This window comes from Thamnophis elegans, chromosome 3 (genome assembly GCF_009769535.1).
Source record: "Thamnophis elegans isolate rThaEle1 chromosome 3, rThaEle1.pri, whole genome shotgun sequence".
NCBI classification, from domain to species: Eukaryota; Metazoa; Chordata; class Lepidosauria; order Squamata; family Colubridae; genus Thamnophis; species Thamnophis elegans.
In genome coordinates this window covers 32,207,592-32,228,071 of record NC_045543.1, presented here as the reverse complement: position 1 = coordinate 32,228,071, position 20,480 = coordinate 32,207,592, and the positions used below count along the sequence as shown (strand labels likewise).

At 40.2% G+C, this 20,480-nt stretch overlaps 1 protein-coding gene across 3 annotated transcripts in view; it reads left to right on the top strand.

The window, feature by feature from the left end:
- Window positions 1-18,525, top strand: part of EVA1A (eva-1 homolog A, regulator of programmed cell death) — a 34,086-nt gene extending 15,561 nt beyond the window's left edge. The window contains exons 1-3 of one of the 3 annotated variants that reach the window (XM_032214182.1): window positions 11,019-11,432; window positions 11,590-11,745; window positions 16,856-18,525. In XM_032214182.1, the coding sequence (XP_032070073.1) occupies window positions 11,643-11,745; window positions 16,856-17,214 (462 nt within the window). In that variant the 5' untranslated portion in view covers window positions 11,019-11,432; window positions 11,590-11,642 and the 3' untranslated portion in view covers window positions 17,215-18,525. Of the gene's footprint in view, window positions 1-11,018; window positions 11,746-16,855 lie in introns of those variants that run through there. The other 2 variants (XM_032214183.1, XM_032214181.1) reach the window with 2 other exon arrangements.
- Window positions 18,526-20,480: the final 1,955 nt, after the last annotated feature.

Here is a 20,480-nt window from a genome sequence, read left to right as displayed (position 1 = left end):
TTGCCGTTTTTCACCCTTATTACCGTTGCAACATCCCCATAGTCATTTGATCAAAATTCAAATTCTTGGGAACTGACTCATGACGATTGCAGTATCCTGGGGTCACATGATCACCTATGACCTTCTGATAAGCAAACTCAATGGGGAAGCCAGATTCATTTAACGACCATGTTACTAACTTAACAACTTCAGTGATTCACTTAACAACTGTGGCAAGAAAAGTCATAAAATGGTGCAAAACTCGCTTAATAAATGTTTCACTTAACAACAAAAATGTTGGCCTCAATTGTGGTCATAAGTCGAGGACGGTTTCCCAAATAGGGATGTGATACAGCCTTCATGCGCTGGCATCCTGCAATTTTAAATACTATGAAAGCGAGTCATGGTGTAGTAGTTAAGATGCTGACCTACAACCCAGGAGATTGAGAGTTCTAGTCCCACCTTACCATACCACCTTAGGTATGAAAGCCAGCTGGGTGACTTTGGGCCAGTCATACACTCTCAATTAAAGTCACCTCACAGGGTTGTTGTGGGGAAAATATGAGAAGGAGGAGTATTATATATGTTCACCACCTTAAGTTATTAAAGGCAGTGTAGGAATGAGAGGTAAGGTTACGTAAAGACATGCGCAGCAAACTGCCATGGTCTCAGTAGCTGTTTATATTTTAACCTATGATCTCACCGAGCAGAGACAGGCCGTATCAGGGAGTTATGTGAGATTCAACCTTGGCTGGGATGGCCTTCTGGATTCACAAGGGAAAAAAGAGGGAGTAAACCAAAAACAAGACTGTTGCTGTCTGTGCTCTGTTCTACTTGATGAAACTGTAGAAAAAGACAAAATAAACTCTGTGTAGACCAGTGGTAGTCAACCTGGTCCCTACCTCCCACTAGTGGGCGTTCCAGCTTTCATGGTGGGCGGTAGGGGTTTGCTGTAACTCTGCTTTATAAATTTTATAAAGTAAAGTTACTTCCCTACTTTATAAATCACCATTACTGTGGATCTGGTGGGCGGTTAGAAAATGTTACTACTAACAGAGATACAAAAGTGGGCGGTAGGTATAAAAAGGTTGACTACCCCCTGGTAAAATCAACCATGCAGAAACCAAAGTGCATTAAATTCAGTAAGTGGCATGTTACCCACACCAACAATTTGGAGAACCGTAGCAAATTGAAATGGTAAGGCAGACACAAGGCTTGATTACAACTCTGCAGGTTGATATTCTTGCTTAAACTTATTTGGGAAGACTGATCTCTAGCCCAGCTAATTTGGACAGACAGATACCAGTCTTCTTGGAAGAAAGAAATAATGAATGACCTGGTTCAGTGTGGGCTTACCTGCCAGTCTGTATTTGTAATGGAATGTATGAATGACCTTGGGGAAAGAGAGGAGGAGATGCTGCCAAGGAAACAATCAGACAAGGGAAGCAGACCCCTCCCCCCCTTTGCTTAAAGGTCAGATAAAGATGCTTAGGAAACACTCGTCCTAATGGATAAAGTTGTTAAATTGAAGGCAGGACACTTGTGCCTTCAGACTTACAAGATTCTGTTAATGTGGTCTTACAATAAGGCGTAAATTAGTTCATTTTGTGTTTCCTGTCTGGTTTGCCTTTGAAGGCTGACAAGTAGAGAATTTTGGATCTTGATTTACAAAAATCACAGAAATGACACATCCCATCTCTTTGAGCTCATGAACCCTCCTTTTATAATTTCTTAATATCTATATCATTTATTAATTCTATCTCATAAGAGGATGTATGAGTAGATATTGTAGTATTTCTTCCTAAGAGCATTTATGTATTTACCGTGTTTCCCTGAAAATATGACATGTCCTGATAATAAGGCCATGCCACATTTTTCTGGTGGGCAAAAATATAAGCCCTTCCCTGCAAATAAGCCCCCTGGACAACCCCCCATCTCCGACCAGGCAGAGAGCCGCTCATCAACCTAGCGGTATCCTGAACTTGGGGGGGGGGAAAGGTCATCGTATTGCTTAGTGCCTTTGGGATACCGCTAGATTGGTGAGAGGCACTGTGCCCAGCTGAAGAGGGGGGGTGCCGGGTGCCTGCTCTCTTGCGAGCGGGCTCCCAAAGAGCCGGGAACAGCAGCCACCTGGCAAAGTCCCTTTCCAGCCAGGCACAGCACCATTCAGCCAGGGCATCGTGAGGCTGGGAGGCATGCGAGTGGGAACGGAACAGCTGCTCACACAACCCCCTTCTCCAGCCATGTCGAGCGCCATTCACTGGCATTTCGAAGGTGCCAAGATGTGAGAGCCAGGCAGCGGCGAACAGGTACTCATGCGGCTTGGTGATACCCCTAGGTCAGTGAATGGTGCTGTGCCCGGCTCATGGCTGTTGTGTTGCATTGCTGCAACAGCGCAACACAGTTGTTCGCCCCTGAGGCTGTGCCTGGCTCTTTGAGAGCCCGCCCGCAAGAGAGCAGCCACCTGGCAACACCAAAACAATAAACCCTCCCCTGATAATAAGGCCCAAGCCATATTTTGTGGGTAAAAAGAAAATAAGACCCTGTCTTATTTTTGGGAAAACAGGGTAGCAATAGCAATAGCACTGAGACTTATATACCACTTCACAGTGCTTTACAGTGGCAGAGTCAGCATATTGCCCCCAACAATTTGGGTCCTCATTTTATCCATCTCAGAAGGATGGAAATCTGAGTTAACCTTGAGCCTGGTGAGATTTGAACTGCCAAATTACAGACAGCTGGAAGTAGCCTGCAATACTGCACTCTAACCACTGCATCACTGTGGCTCCTATCTGCTCCAACTTTAACATTAAGGTAGTAGCACAGTTACTCTTGACATGTCCCCTCTTTCCCTTTTGGAAGGCATTTAACACCCCTTTCAATTACAGTTCTTCATACTGCTCTCATATGGCCCCATTATTAAAAAAAAATTCAACTGCCTATTTATAAAACCTCTTTGATCTCCATCTTCAATCCAAACCAATGCCAGGTCCAGCTATTCAGTCATTCTATAAGAAGTACTTCTATGTATATTTAAATATTCAATACACCAGGACAAGGAGAGGCAGTGGCAACCAATTTAGATGATTTATATGGGTTAGATTAATTCTTAGGGATAAGGCTATCAATGGCTATTAGTTATGATAAGTGTATGTTACTTCCTGTATTAGACTCAGCATGCCTGTAATACCACTAGGGAGTAGGAGAGGATTACTAAATTCATGTCTAGCTTATAAACCTCCCATAAGCATTTATTTGGAATCAATGATGATTTTGAAATGCAATACCCAAGTTTTCACATCTCGGGAATCTTGCTTTCATCAAGGAAGAAGCCAATACATACATTCCTTTGATATTTTTGAACAGTTCATCCAGGGAGACTTTAATATTCTTTATTGTTACGCAGATCCATACAGATCCATGTTGATTATCAAGGGGCATTTGAATTAATTCTACAAATAGTTATATTCTCTTGTCTGAAATTGTGTCCAAAATGTTAGCTGATCAATCTTTTTTATTACCAACTTTACCCACATGAATACACAAGTCATAGGCCATTTCTTTTAATGCTAGCTTGAAGTAAGATTAGGTGAGAAGTATCAAAGGAATGTATGTATTGGCTTCTTCCTTGATGAAAGCAAGATTCCCGAGATGTGAAAACTTGGGTATTGCATTTCAAAATCATCATTGATTCCAAATAAATGCTTATGGGAGGTTTATAAGCTAGACATGAATTTAGTAATCCTCTCCTACTCCCTAGTGGTATTACAGGCATGCTGAGTCTAATACAGGCTTAGCACGTTTGCACGTTACAGGCTAAGCTTAGCACGTTTGGTGAACTTTGACTGTCTATAACAATTTTAACTCCATTTTTCATCAGTTCTGATGCCTACATCTTTCAAGTGTAGCTTTTGGACTGATCATAGTCATAAAAAATGATTAAAATTTATTAACAAATATCTGGAAAATTGAATCATGGAAACTGGATTTACTTTCTTGTTAGTTTAAGATATTTTGCTCTGTTAATGAAACTAATGTTTTGTTAGTTTGACTGAGAATTTTTATCAACCTATTGCTACACACTTTGGGGAAGTTTGAAGTGGGTTGCAGCCAGGGGTGTGGGGACACCCCTGGACCTGAAGACCTCCAAGTTCTCCAACTCTGTTATTCTGTTAAACATATTTTAATACTGCTGATAATTGTACACGTACCATTCTGGCACTTAGTGTAAGAAACAGTATCATTCTTGATGCTGAATCTGATATATTGTTGTGTCTTTTGGGCTTTTATGTTCATGGCTGTTACTGCTCCTCCTCTAATAACCTAAAGAACATTCTAGTTCTTTGAACAGGCAGTTTGTGAATGTATTTGTTAGGAATTTGTAGCATTCATATTTGCATAGTGAAGCTTTAAAGCACGAATGCTTAACCTGTTTTGCAGCCAGGGGCTACACTTTTTTCCCCTTTTTAAAAAAAAAAAGCTTTTTGCCCTTCCCGACGCCTACTTGGAGTTTGTGGCAGATCCTGATGAGTGTGTGTGTGTGTGTGTGTGCGCGCGCGCGTGCATGTGTGGTGTGTAGAAAACTATACATTGTGAATGAGCAAATATGCTTCATGTTTCTTTCATAACTTATAAACTAGTTCTATACAGTACTATCATAGACTACCATTGTTTTCCTCATAAGGTTATTATGTAAAAATACACTGAGGGGAAAACTTATCAGAAACTTTTCTAACATTTTGAAAAATAACACCAGTTCTTTTGTGTGTGTGTCTGTGTGTGTTTTAACTTCAAAATGTTGGTTTAGCTTAACTGTCTTATTGCGTCTGTGTTCCTCTAATGTTTGTGCTGCCTGGTATTTCTACTTCCTTTTTTGGCAGGTTATTTGAGCACATATGAGGGGCCTCTCCTGGGTTGCTTGCCAAACCATTAAGGATAATCTGAGTGACTATCATTGGGCAATGCCCCTTGCTATGCAGAGTTCAGTTTTCATCATCTACTTTCTTCCTGGCCTTCTACATCTCCCTGCACTTCCCCAAATCTGTTCTACATAGTCTCACACAACCTTCTACAGTAAGGTGATCAGATTTTCAGATGGGTAAAGAGGGACATCATTGACCGGGGGTGGGGAGGCTTGATTAAAAATTTTATATTTTGTCAAAAGGTCACAAAAGGTGATTACATGACCCCAGGACACTGAAACCATCATAAATACAAATCTGTTGCCAAACATCAAAATTTTGATCACGTGACCATGAGGATGCTGCAACAGTCTCTAAGTGTGAAAAATGGTCGAAACGGTCGCTAAGTGTGAAAATGGTCATCAATCACTTTTTTCAATGCCATTGTAACTTTGGTCACTAAACGTTTCCCCCCTCCTCGAGACACCTCACTTGAAGGAACGAGGCGACAGGATTGAACCTTCTGGCCAGCAAGAAGGAACCTTTTGGCTTACCTGCAGAGATGTGACGTAGGCAGGTAGGGGAAGTGTGCCGTGTCCCGGGAGGGCAATAGTTGTTCTGGGGTCTGGGATGAGGGGGATGTCGTTCAGTGCCAATCCACTCTTCCTCTCCAGTGGAGGTGCTGCAGGAGAGTTGCCAGCTGTGCTGACACGTGCGTTACAAGGGAAATAAATATAACAAAAAGGCCAAGGAGTTAGCTTGCATTGGCAGCAAAAGTGAAAGTTGTTTGAGGTGGGAGGAGCTTGCAGCCCGGGGGCTGCTGATATCTTGCGCAGAAGGGGTGGGGGAGACGGGGGAACCCGATCTAGGAATGAGCTGTCAGCCTGACAAAATGGGACGTTTTTAAAATTCCCCCTCCTGTGCATACACACTCCTTTAGCCTCTCTTGCGCTCTCTCACTCTCACACTCTCTCCCTCCCCCCTCCTCTTCCTGGATTCACTCCGAAGTTTTTAAAATTCCCTCTCCTGTGCATAAACATTCCTTCCGTCTCTCTCTCTCTCTCTCTCTCTCTCTCTCTCTCTCTCTCTCACACACACACACACACACACACACACACACAAACAAACACACACACACACACACACACACACACACACACACACTCTCCTCCTCTGGATTCACTGGGACATTTTTAAAATTCCCCCTCCTGTACATACACACTCCTTCAGCCTATCTCTCTCTCTTCCTCCTCCTCCTCCTCCTCCTCCTCTGGATTCACTGGGAGGTTTATAAAATTCCTCCTCCTGTGCATAAATACTCCTTTAGCTTCTCTCTCTCTCACTTTCTCCCTCCCCCCCTCTCCTCTTCCTGGATTCACTCCGAAGTTTTTAAAATTCCCTCTCCTGTGCATAAAAACTCCTTTAGCCCCTCTCTCTCTCTCTCTCTCTCTCTCCCTCTCTCACTCTCTCTCTCTCTCTGTTTGTCTCTCACTCTCTGTGTGGCTCTTTGCCTCTATCTCCCTCCATCACTGTCTCTCTCTCTGTCATTCTCTCTCTGTGTCTGTCTCTCTCTATCTCTCTCTCTGTCTCTCCTCCCTCCCTGTGTGTGTCTGTGTATGTGTTTCTCACTCTGTGTGTGTGTGTGTGTCTGTCTCTGTAAGCCGCTGTTGCGCCTGTCGTCCTGGATCAGACTGAGCTGCCTGTCCTTCTTCAACACCTCCCGGGGGTGCACATCCATCATAAAATCCATCGGGTCGTCCAAAGTAGTGGGGCTCAGCAGGACCTTGGCTGAATCCGTGCAAACGCTCAAGTTCGCTGCTCGCCGCTCCTCAGCTGGTTGCAAAGTTCTCTCCAGAGATTCTGGCGGGTGGAGGCAGCACTTGCCTCTCAAGCTTCGGTGAAGGGGATTTTTTCTGCGGGACAGAGCCTGGGCGGCAGGGAATTTTCCCGCCGAAGTAGAAGGCAAGGCTTTCAAACTAGTCTGATTCTGCTTGAAAAGGTTGCTGTGGCAGAGCAAAGGGTGCCCTGGCTGAGGATTCCCTCCTGGAATTCCCCCCCTTTTTTTTTCTACAGAAGGAAAATGTTTTTTGACTGGGCAACTCGGCATGATTAAGACTGTTCTGCTCTTCCTTTGCGCTTCTTGCCCATGGGCACGCCCTGCCCTCTTCTCTCTGATAGCCGCCTGGTTAAAAAGGAGGAGGAGCCCATTGTAGAAGACGAGGAACGCAAGGGGGATCCCTGCCCCCATGGATGGGCTCCGGACTAGCGGAGCCTCCTCTTCCTCCTTTTTAACCAGGCGATCTTTTTAACCAGGCGATCTTTTTAACCAGGCGATCTTTGGCTGCTGCATAAGCCCATGGGCACCCGCTGCCCTCTTCTCTCTGATAGCCACCTGATTAAAAAGGAGGAGGGGGCTCCACTGGTCCAGAGCCCATCTGCGCGGGGAGGGATCCCCCTTGTGTTCCTCGTCTTCCCGGATGGACTCTGGACCAGCGGAGCCACCTCCTCCTTTTTAACCAGGCGGCTATCAGAGAGAAGAGGGTAGGGTGTGTCCATGGGCTTGTGCAGCACCCTCTTGTTCTTCGGCTGTTGCACAAGCCCAAGGACATGTGCTGCCCAGTTTGCTGAATCCGGCGCGGTTTCAGAGAAAGAAGGCATGCAAGAAAGCCCCCCCCCATCCCCGCTGCCTGAACGTTTGAATGAAGGAGGCTGCAGGCTCCTTTGTCCTCAGCTATGCGATTTTCTTTCATTCTCTGCTGCCTGAACGAGTGAATGAGGCAGAGGGAGAATGAAAGGAGTTTGCGTCCCTTCTGTCTCCCCATTGCTCAGAAAAACAACTCCGGGAAGGTCCTTTGGTGGTGGCAGGCGTCCTAGAACCTGCCTGCTAGAAAGGACCTTCCCGGAGTTGCTTTTCTGAGCAACAGAGAGACAGAGGGGACAAAATACCATCCGGCCGGGATGGGTATACAGGGCTGGGGGTGGGGCAGGCTTACTTCCGGGTCCGGTCACAAAAATCGGGACTTTTTAAGAACACTGTGGGACGCGGGACAAATTGTGCGAAATCGTGACTGTCCCGCCAAAATCAGGACGTCTGGTCACCTTATTCTACAGTAGATTTAGAGAGACTCCATTCTGCTTAAAAAAGTTTTTCTGGTAAAGGAGTACCACCAAATTTTTCCTAAAGTTCTGATGAGTATTATGTACATAATGATACTACTTTCCAGTTCTCAGTCTCCAAAAAGCTGATGTGGCAATTGCTTTCCAGCTTGGATGCCTATCAAGGAACTTGGTAGATACGTGTTTTATAGCAGCCAAAAAAATATAGCAGAATAAGTGATGAAAATTGTGCCTCTGATTCCTCATCATCTAAAGCAAACTCATTCTGCTAGGTAGCCATTCTTAGAAACAATCTTAATGAAAGAGATGTTTCAGTGTCAGGTATTCATGTAGCTGACCACAAGTATGATTTCTTAATCAGGAATGCCTGTGGTTGATAAGTTGTCACCATGAACCCAAAATAGTACAAGAAGTTCAGTCGATCAATATATATGCTCACATAATATTGTTTTTACTTGTGAGCCAAAGAACATTCTTTTCCTTGGATTTATTTCTTTAATTCAATACGCAATCACCCTTTGTTCAAAAAGGTGATGTGTTTCTTTCCCTTTTCATGCTCCAAATGATATTGCAAAATGATTCAGTGTAAGAGCATCTATGCTTGATCCAAGGTCACCAGAGCTTAATTGATCATGATTGTGTAGTGATTTGTATCTCTTAGCATTGACAATCCTAGGGTGATGGAGTACAGAGTGGCCAAAAACTCAGAGATGGGGGGTATTGGTGGGTGGGAGGAGTTGAGATGAATGAAGGCAAATATTCAAGAGCCAGGATAATGGTACAAGTTCATTATTTCAAGGGAGTTGAAATGCCCTTATGGTTGTGGGCAGGCTACCAAGTGCACAAATTTTGATCATATACCATGGTGCACTGCAAAAGGCATAACTTCAGGGACTGAATGTAAATGGCTGCCAAAAAATGGTCATTATCCCAGGACTACTTGTATTCAAATGAGGGTCTACCGCCATCTTGGAAAGTCTAGTGGAGAGACCACGTTTGGTACTTGTCTCTAGACCTGGAATTTATCACACCAGGAAATGCATCTAAAATGTTTGTTCTTGAATTTTAAATAATAATGCAAGATGCTTCCAAATGAGTATGACTCGAGTAGCAACCAATTAATCTACACAATATTTGTCTTATTGCTGTTCAAGTTTGTTCTTTAGTGTTTTTTTCTTTTTATAGATTATGCCATTAATTTCTTTTGATTAACTAGTTCTTATTAATAGTTATTAATTGTGCTAATTTATTTGCACTGTAAGAATTATTGGAACTGACTTGAGAAATGGACATCAGGGTGAAAATAATCTACTGGTGATAATAAATAATGCCAAATGGTGCTTCCCTAAGAACTGGAAATACTAACTCTTTCCCTGTTAGCTTCAGGTAGAATTATAATTTGAGGATGCATTTCACTGTTTCATCTCTATAATGTTGATATATTCTACTTTCAATGGGGGCCCTCCTCTTTACTGCCACCGTCTGTATACTACTAAAACTCTTGTCATGACCTTTAACTGTGCGAAATCATGTATCATAGGGTCTGTGTCCAAAATCCAGGACTTGTGGCTCCCAAGAGAATGAAATTAGGAAATATGTGGTTGCTTCAGTTCCGTTGGCTCCCGCTATGCTTGCAGGCTGCTATTGTGGTCATCATGTTCAACATTCCATAACAGTTTCCCAGCCAGTCTTGCAATCCCTCACTCTTTCCCACCCCACTGAAGCAATCACTTATCTGCCTGTTAGAAAGGGAATGGAAGGAAAGAGAGGGAAGGCAATGGAAGGGAGGGAGGGAAGGAAGGAAGGAAGTTTGTACTACAGTAGTCCTATAGGATGTGCAGGTAATCTCTGCACATCCTTCCTGGCCCATGTCAATCCTCTGTGCGCTCCCCTGACCTTTGCTGCCCTATCACATGCCTTTCCAGACCCACACTTCAAACCCCTCTTTGAACAGTGTCACATAGAAGTCTTGTGCCTTTTCTGATCTGCAAGGCACCTCTTTTGTACCCCCATTCACTGTTCCCAAACTGCGTCCCTCCCACATCTTTCTTGACCCATTTGGCATCTCTTGGGCACCTGCACATACCATTTCCAATTTGCATCTTCAGGTGCTATTGCTGATCTGCACAGCATTTCTCACACACTCCAAAGCACCAGCAGGTACTCTTCCTAAACAGTGTATTGTATTGTGACGTTTGCAAGGCAACCTGCCTTTTATAAAAAATTGCATATGACAATGTAATGCAACTATGAAAATGTGGAGCTTATGTGATGATGTCATGTTGCACATTTGGTCAGTTTGGCATAATCATGATTAGGAATGTATGCCTATGGTTGCAATGGTGGGCATTTGCACTATAATCATGTTGTTTAAAAGCAGAATCATGTGTTCTTAGATATTGCTATGCTGCACATTATTACCTTTCTGTTATCCAAATAAAACATAAATTGAACACCCCCACTTCCCTAAAGCTTCAAAATTTGGGTGCAGAGAGACTTTTAGTAATGATAAAGCAGATGGGGCTTGGGATCTTTTGCTCTGCCTCTTTTGCTATAACAGATTGTGGTTATAGTGAAGTATGCCACCATTCTTTGGAATATTCTTTCCATAATACATCTGACTGTGGTGTGCTTCTGATATCCCTAATATGTCTCTTCATCCAGACCTTCAAGGTTAACATGTGTTTGCTTACACTACTCTTGATGTACCTTTCTATTTTGGGCGTATGACCAAATAAATAAAAAGTACACACATACATAAAATATATATTTTCCCACCCATTGGGTAAACAGAATTTTTTACACAGCAGGCCTTTTCTCTTCCTTGAGGCCCAAACAAGTTGATATAAATGGAAGACTTTGTTTTGAAGTACACCATTGTTAGGGACACCGATCATTCAGATTGTTTATTGTTTTAAAACTATTGATGTTTTCACTACTGGCAAAGGAGTTAACAAACGGATCAAGGTTCAGTGAATTCTCAGTAATGATTCAGTAAGGTCGGAAAAGGTCTCTTTCAAGCTGAAAAAATGAACTGCCTATTAAGCTACAAAACTTCAGCAGATAAAATCCAATCATTAACTCGGGTCTATTGCAGCCGTTTTCTTTGTTATAAGGGGAGCATGAAGAAAGCAGACTCTCTAGGAAGTCATAAAGGGAGTTAAATCCTCCCTCAATTTAATAAAGCTGGAGGGCAAGGCGTACTGTTTGTCATGGGTTTGTCACAAGCTATAGAATTACAGCCAGACCCATCCAGAAGGCTGCCTGTTGATTTTTCTAGAGCTCCCCAACACGCACTTTTGAGTTCAAAATGGGCAGGAAAGGGGGGGAAATGCCTCTGATTGTATATTTCTTTCAATCCGCTGGAGGAGTCTGACTAGTGACGGGAAAGTAGAAGCGATCAGGGGAGAAATTGTTTCAAATGCATTCTGAGAGGTCAGCTGAAGTCAGACTGTCAAACCAGTGAACTTCATAGAAAGGGTTGGAATGCTTTGCTACGGTTTTCAAAGGCAGGAGAAAAGTTCTGTTGCTTGAATGATGGACCCCACAATCAAATGTACTTCATCCCAAACCTACTTGTGTTCCAAAACAGGGGAGAAGAAATAGAAGCCTACTTTTTAATCCCAGATCTTGCTACTCCAGTGAATGAAGTTCAGAGGAGAACATAAAAGAAGTATGAAGCCTGCAGGTACCAGCACAGAGATTTCCTTGTTCAGCAATATCCTATCAGCATATTCCTTCATCACAGGTATTCTTCTTATGCTTATTGTATATCTGTTGAATGTTTTCCCGAAGGGTATCTCTTTGCAATAGTTCTCTATTTTTCATCTCATGCCTCTTAGTTATATTTCTGGAGAGAACTAAAGGAAAGGAAAGATGCTTTGTACATATTTATTATTGTATGTAATTTCTAATGATCTACTTTTGGGTATGAAATGATAGGAATCGTGATCCAAGTGGAACACAAGAACTACATCAAAAAGAGGAAAGCAATGTGGCATCGTTAGGCAATTTTGTTTTCAGTTCTTGATCAAAATTAGCATATGGTGAGAAAATGTTAGGATAAAATTTGGTATTTGTGAGGTATTTTTAACGATTTCCCCAAATACATCTCCAGATACTCTTTTATCCCATAATGGAAGTAGTTTTTGGATACCTGAAATTCAGGCCCGGGTAAAGTAAACTTCCCAATGCATCCTTTGTTATCCTAATTATGCATTAGTGTTCAGAATAGCACATTTTTATCTAAAGCTTTATTATGGTCCTATCAGACTGTTCAATTTGCTATTATCACTAGAGATTTAGCTCCTCACAACTTTAGTAATTATTATTATTATTATTTTATATAGAGAGAATATAAACTTTCTATTGTGTAATCTGAGTAGCTAATGGCTACATGTATTTTCTCTGCTGGTTAAATTAGTTTTACTTCAGTAGATGTTCTTTTTAAAAATAAACAATTACTAGAGTCACTGAGTTTATATTTTTGCATATTTGTTATATTGTAACAAAGCATACAAGAAATATTTCCATTCTCTTCTCAAAGTCTTTATTTTGAAAGCCTTTCACAGTGTGGAAATAAAATATTTTTTTCTGTGCTCCTTCTGACCTTTGATTCCCTTTAGGAGAAAATAAAGTCATTTTTGGTCCTTTAGAATAGTGGTTAATAATGGTGATAATAGTAATAATTATATTTTTAAACCCCCTTTTAAAAATTATGATTATTTAAAATATTTGAGTGAAAAAGAACAACTGTTATAATTCAGAATTAGCTAGTTCTTCAGCTGCAAGACAAACTTTAACTTATATTAAGATATTTCAATCATATTTTAGTAAAAGTTGTCTTTTTTGTGCCTTTGAGTCAGTGTTGACTTTTGTTGACTGCCTTGATAAATCCCTGAGGTTTTCTTGGCAACATTTTGGAAGTGGTTTGCCCTTCCTTCCAACACAGTGGCTCATTTTATAGATGATGTGAGCCATGTATTTGTGCTAATCACTATATTTCAATCTTTCAATATTCTTTAACTGAAGATTGGAAAAAAATTAGTATATAGTGGATCTGTGCACATGCTTGTGCAAGTAATTGCCAGGATTGTATTATTATTGTGCAGCAGTACTTTTAAAAAGTAAAGATACATAAACTATGTCTAAAAATTATTTGTGACAATGAAGTAAGATAGGCATGTGAGTGAAGGGTTAAACTAAGCATTTTAATGATGAGTGAGCAGCAACAGACCAGTTAGGTCTGTTATAGACATGGAAGTTATAGACAGGGAATAATAGGGTAGCTTAAGTACTAAGACAACATTCTAGAATGAGAAACCAGTCACATTCCCTTTTTGTGCGTATGACAAGAATTCCCCATTAACTGATATATACTGCATATTTACCACACATATAATCCTCATTTTGAAATAGTTGGCTTGCTTGCCTTTATGTTCCTTGGCTGAATTCAAGGTGCTGGTCTTGATGTAAAAGGTTCTACACAATTTGGAACCAGTATCCATGAAATAAGATCTCCATATGTGCTGCCTTCCATCTGCAGGCTGGAGAAGCTTGTTTCATATTTCCAATAGTTGACATACAATGCAGGTTGACAGGAGATGGATCCTTTCCATGGTGTCCTCCAAATATAAAGTGCTTGATCCCAGGACAAACATAAAGCACCCAGGAACTGATATTTCATCTATTGGGCCAATGAATGAGTGGCCAATGTAATCTATGATTTGTGACTGTGTTTTTTTCCTAGTGTACTTACCATTGACCTTTTGAAATTTCGTACTGCTATTTATTTACAGATTCTATCATATTCTGCTATTACATTTGTGAGACTAGATTTAATTCCTTGGTTTTGCTTTTGAATACAAAAGTTCTTGGACAACTGCTTGGTAAAGGGGCTACTTAGGCAGCCAGTGTAGGGCCTACAGGCATAGAGCTACCAGATGTCTAAATAGACAAAGGCAGACCTGGAAAATTGGAATGAAGGACCCTGTTTAACTTTCTTGGCATCCATGACAAAGATTATAGTGAAAACTGGAAAAAATGTTCTTAAGCCAATGTGTATATGAAATTTTTTTGCAACATCAGAAAGACTAATTTTTCAATCATAATATTTGTTCAACATATCTTTATTTTTAAGACCATATGCTAGTTATAATATAGAATTGAGGATGTACTTTTCAAATTTCACAATAGAATCGCATGACAAATCATGTGACTAAAGCAACCATTGATTTGAAGGGGCTGGATTGAAGCCAATTGCTGGAATCGGAAAACAAATTAAATAGTATAAATCTAGGATGTTGAGTCTGATGGATGATGGATACAAATAAGGGCTGTTTACAAGGTCATAATACATTAAAAGTTTGAATATGAAAATAGTGCATTTTTTAAAAAAAAAGTTACTCAAAAATCTGGACAGTATTTGATGGAGGACTTGAAGACACAATAGAGGACATATCCTCCTTTTGCTGGACAACTGATAACCTTATACAGACATTCCGAGGATATTAAGGTAATGGCAGCTGCTGCAGCTCTTTCACCAAGCAATTTTCTTATCAGAACTAGGTGATCACTCCCCACCAAATTAAGGTCCTTTTGGAAACAAAAATGCTATTGACAGACAGTTCTCCTAGAAGTGTTCAAAACATTCTGTTTTGGGTTTAGTGTTCCAAAGTTATTTTGAACTTACCTGGAATGTTTTGAGCTTGAAGTAGTCTCACAAAATTGAAATAGCTTGCCTTGAACTTGAAATGGTGGTTTCTAGTTCAAAATGTATGTTTTGAGATTTTTTTCCCTCATAGACACTAATAGTAAAAATTAGTTTATTTTTAAAGATGCTAAAGAGAAGGAAAGGTGATTCACATTTTGTCCTGTTTATTATCATTTTAAGATTCATTTTCAAAGTCAACTGCATGGACAAAGTTCCCAAATAGCATTTTTTTCCCCTGTTATTAATTTGGCAGTTGAACTTTCTTGTATTTATTTTCAATATTTGCTGCTTTTCATTTCAATACTTTCCTTTTCATTTTAGCTACTGTAGAATAATGCAACATTTGTATGGATTGGAAACTCATGCTGTGGATATTGGTGAATCAATAAAGCAGCAATCTTATTAACTATATAAATTTATCCATATATTGCCGTATTTCAAAATGCATTCAGATTTCTAAAATACTTTCTCCACTGAGAATTAAATAAGCCATCAGCCAATGAATGAGCACATGTGATTCGTTTTTTTTTAAATTTCAGAGCCTGAATCTTTATATAACAATAGCTATAACTCGGAGGCATCTCAATAATAGAAGACATAACAAAAATATTTTGTTAGAGAATTGGGACTAGGGAAAAGATTATCTGCCTTGATACTCTGAAGTATTTTCCCTCACCCAAAAATATTTTCTTTTGACAAATCTTATTCCAATTATATTATTTTCATGTGCTAATTATATTATTTCATTTTCCTCACCTTTTCACCAGTGATTCTTGATGTAGCAAAAGCTAATTGTGTTATCACAATAATTAAGAGCCGAGGTGGCGCAGTGGTTAAATGCAGCACTGCAGGCTACTTCAGCTGACTGCAGTTCTGCAGTTCGGCTGTTCAAATCTCACCGGCTCAGGGTTGACTCAGCCTTCCATCCTTCCGAGGTGGGTAAAATGAGGACCCGGATTGTTGTTGGGGGCAATATGCTGACTCTGTAAACCGCTTAGAGAGGGCTGAAAGCCCTATGAAGCGGTATATAAGTCTAACTGCTATTGCTATTGCTAATAATTTGTTCTTGTAGTTTTCTCCCAGGCTTGCTGGGCTGCCTGCACACTCACTCCCAGAGAACCCCCAGATTTTGCCTTTATCCTTTGCCTTTCAAATTCAGTTGCATAATGGTCAATATTTAATAAATATGATGGTTAGCAATTTTCAGTAAAGCCCAAATACTAATGGATCATTAAGATTAAGATTTAGTTTATTTGTATGCCGCCCTTCTCCAGGAGGGACTCAGGGCGGCGAACAACTCAAAAGGGGAAAAGGGGATACAAACACAATACACGTAATTAAAATACACAAGAGTCATACAGCCATACAAATCAAGAGGGGAGGGGAACTCATCAACCCCAGGCCTGCCGGCACAGCCAGGTTTTGACGGCTTTCCGGAAGGCCTGGAGAGAGGTGAGGGTCCCAATCTCCGCGGGGAGTTCATTCCAAAGGGCCGGAGCTGCTACAGAGAAGCCCCCCCCCCCGGGTGGTAGCCAGATGGCATTGGCTGGTAGACGGAACCCGGAGGAGGCTGACCCTGTGCGATCTAACGGGTCTATGGGAGGTAATTGGCAGCAGGCGGTCTCTCAAGTACCCAGGTCCAATACCATGAAGGGCTTTATAAGTTATGACTAGCACTTTGAAGCGTATCCAGAGACCGATCGGTAGCCAGTGCAGCTCGCATTGCATTACTGGGGGGCTTTATGCATCAATTTTGACTCTTCAACCCTCCTCAAAGAGCCCAAGCCAAGCTAAACATTTGCGGCGTCTCCATTCTGTCTCCCCATTGTATCCTTGGACATAGTGTATCCCCCGCTAAACTTAGATAACCTTTTTCTTTAAAATGTGTCCCACAAAGATGAAAAAAGCTCTCTGCTAGCTCTGGCTTGTTTATTTCATTATTAAAGTGTGCCATCTGTATTCTCTTAATATTTTGTGTTGCAGCCTACGTTCTGTCAGATACTTTGATTTGGAGAAAAAGCAAAACATGGGTCTTTTTAATATATAATAATAATAGTAGTAGCATAGTTATCATCAATAGCAAGGTTTCTCTTTGTGAAAATATTTCCTGCTCTTCTTAAAAAAAATAATCTCTTCCATTTTTCAGAAAACCCTGAACGAGCTGCCCTCTGTTTTGTGTCTGGGATTTGCATTGGACTTCTCTTGACTTTGTTGGCTTTAGTTGTCCAAATCTCTTGTCAAACTGATTGCAAACAGTCATCAACCCAAAGGCCATCATGCAACAGTGACGGTAGTTGGAGTGACAGTGACTCAGATACTACCTCAGATCTGTCCGTGCGACGGCAACGTCGATTTGAACGGACTTTGAACATGAATGTCTTTACTTCGGCGGAGGAGCTTGAGAGAGCGCAACGGCTGGAGGAAAGGGAGCGCATTATCCGAGAGATATGGATGAATGGCCAGCCAGATATTCCAGGAACCAGGAGCCTGAATCGCTACTATTGATGGCAATAAATAGGACTGAACTCATGGGGTCTATTAAGTCTGATGGGAAGAGGAATGAAGTCCTACTCTAGAAAGGCAATATTTTCACTTTACCCTTTCAGTCTAAGGACAACCTTTTTCAATATTTTGCTCAGGTTGCAAAGTTGGGGGAAGGGGGCGGGTTTGTTTCTTCTCAATGCTTTGGTTGCTACAAATTGGAAGAGCTAATGAGTGATACACAAAAAGGTTTTCTCCTCTTTTCCTCCCAAGTAACTATTCTAAAGATAAGTAGCTTCTTCTTCTTTAGACTTCACTTTCAAATTTGGTCCCCAAAATGACCTTACAATACAACGTTACTAAACTCCCTGCTCTACTTGATGTTGCTGTTAAAAAATGAATGGGAAACTGGCATGCTGCAAAGCAAGACAGTGATCTCCCACATTTCCCAGATAATTTATATCCAACAAGGTCTGGGGTCCTCCTATAGAAATCAGAGGGGTTCTTTGGAGATAAAATTCAAAATATTGGCGTTGGTGCTTTGTTTGCTGTCTGCTTTGTGATTGGCCACATTCACCATGGCATGGCAGCCATTTCCTAAGAGTGCCTATCTCTTCCAAATTTCAGATGTTTACCCATTGGGAAAAAAGGTGGAGAACCATTGTTCCACCAGATCACTTTTTCCTCCTGCTGTTCATAGCAGGAATCAGAGTTCTGTTCCTCCTGTGCAGCTGATGCCTTCTGGGGAAAGCAGGCAAGGCTCTGATCAAATGAAGGAGTGGGGTACGTCCCTCTCAGCTGTGCTCTATAAATCTTCCTCACCCTGCAGATTTGCTGAAATTAAGCTATCCATCTCCTTAATTCTGACAATCACTGTTCTCCCCTGGTTAACCACCATCTTCACCAACAATTTTTCTTGAATTTTTATTGGAAATAAAGGAATATACTGTACAAGATGAAAGGCTCACTTTATATTTGATGAAAGGCTCACTTTATATTTTAGAAAATGTGAGATTTATGGTTGGAATCTTCCTCCGGGCACATGTCTAAAATATGAATTTTAACCTGCTTAATGTTTTAATAATAACAAACCTGCTAGATATTATGACTGCCCTTACCAACCAAAAAAGCAGATCTAAAATAAAATATACAGTTTCTGAGGTCTGTGAGAAGTTATGGGCAAAGAACATGAAAAGCCTGGAGCAATCACTGGCAGCACTTGTTCAAGAGAAAGAAAGATGGGAAAATGCTAGCAAGCATTCATACTTGCCCATAAGCTGTAATTAACAAAGCATCCAAGCATGCCTTAATAGAAGACAATACCTGATAAAAGAGACATAGAAGCAGAAAGGTGAACAATTATCTTGTGACTTTGAAAAGTCATGGCAATGACCTAATTTTTCTTTCTTTCCCACATATGCTTCAAAACTGGGCATTTCCACATTATGAAATCAGCTTGCTAGTTGCACATTCACTAATACATTGTGTTATTTAAGACTGTGTTTTAAATCTTGCTTCAGTGGCAACATCCCCCCCACCCCCCCCACACAACTCAGGGATGTAAAATTATCCTCTCAACTCAAGTTCCTACATTCCCCCTCCTTGCTGTTGTTTTCTATTGGGTCTTCTTCCAATCAATAATTTTATATTAGTATAGGAATTGTGTGAGTTTCAAATATATTGTTAGCAACCTCAAAATGATTGTCAGGATTTTATGAGTTCCTATATGTGTGTATATATGCCATTTGAAAGTACTGATTAAAATTGTTTTCTTATAACTTGTGCTATAGTATTTTATATAATTTAGTCCCTCACAACAAAAAGAAAAAAAGAAAAAGAGGCTGTACTTTATAAATTCAAAATGGAACCAAGAAAAGTTAAGATTCTGCCCTATGCAGATAAAATCTGCCTGTCGGCTTGCCTGCCTGCCTGCCCACCCGCCTGCCCATCATCCATCCATCCATCCATCCATCCATCCATCCATCCATCCATCCATCCATCTATCATCTGTCTGTCTGTCTGTCTGTCTGTCTGTCTGTCTGTCTGTCTGTCTATCTATCTATCTATCTATCTATCTATCTATCTATCTATCTATCTATCTAACTATCTAACTATCTAACTATCTAACTATCATCTATCTATCTATCTATCTATCTATCTATCTATCTATCTATCTAACTATCATCTATCTATCTATCTATCTATCTATCTATCTATCTATCTATCTATCATCTATCTATCTATCTATCTATCTATCTATCTATCTATCTATCTATCACCTATCTATCTATCTATCTATCTATCTATCTATCTATCACCTATCTATCTATCATCTATCTATCATCTATCTATCATCTATCTATCTATCTATCTATCTATCTATCTATCTATCATCTATCTATCTATCATCTATCTCAGTGTTTTTCAACCTTTTTTGTGCAAAGGCACACTTTTTTCATGAAAAAAATCACGAGGCACACCACCATTAGAAAATGTTAAAAAAATTTAACTCTGTGCCTATATTGACTATATATAAAGTGTTTTTCCCACGGCACACCTTACACTATGTCACGGCACACTAGTGTGCCACGGCACAGTGGTTGAAAAACACTGATCTATCTATCTATCTATCATCTATCTATCTATCTATCTATCTATCTATCTATCTATCTATCTATCTATCTATCTATCTATCTATCATCTATCTATCTATCTATCTATCTATCATCTATCTATCTATCATCTATCTATCTATCTATCTATCATCTATCTATCATCTATCTATCTATCTATCTATCTATCTATCTATCTATCATCTATCTATCTATCTATCTCATCTATCTATCTATCATCTATCTATCTATCATCTATCTATCATCTATCTATCATTCATCTATCTATCTATCTATCTATCTATCTATCTATCTATCTATCTATCTATCTATCTATCTATCTATCTATCTATCATCTATTTGAATTTAATCTGCATAGAGTAGATTCTTAAGCTTTCTTGGTTCCATGGTAAGTACTTTGTTTCATTGAAATGCAAATTATCTTCTCCAGATTGAAAGTTGCCACAACTATACAAAAAATAAGGTAGGATTATTAATTATTAATCTAATAATAGATTAATGCCTAAGCATTATTAGTTGTCCAAGCAGTTCAAAGAAAGTGTTCTGTGAAATTTCTGAAGAATTAAAGCAGACTGTCCTGTGCTTTTAAGTGTATACATATCATATATAATTCAAACCATTGGAAATATTCAACTGTATTTCGCACATTCATCCAAT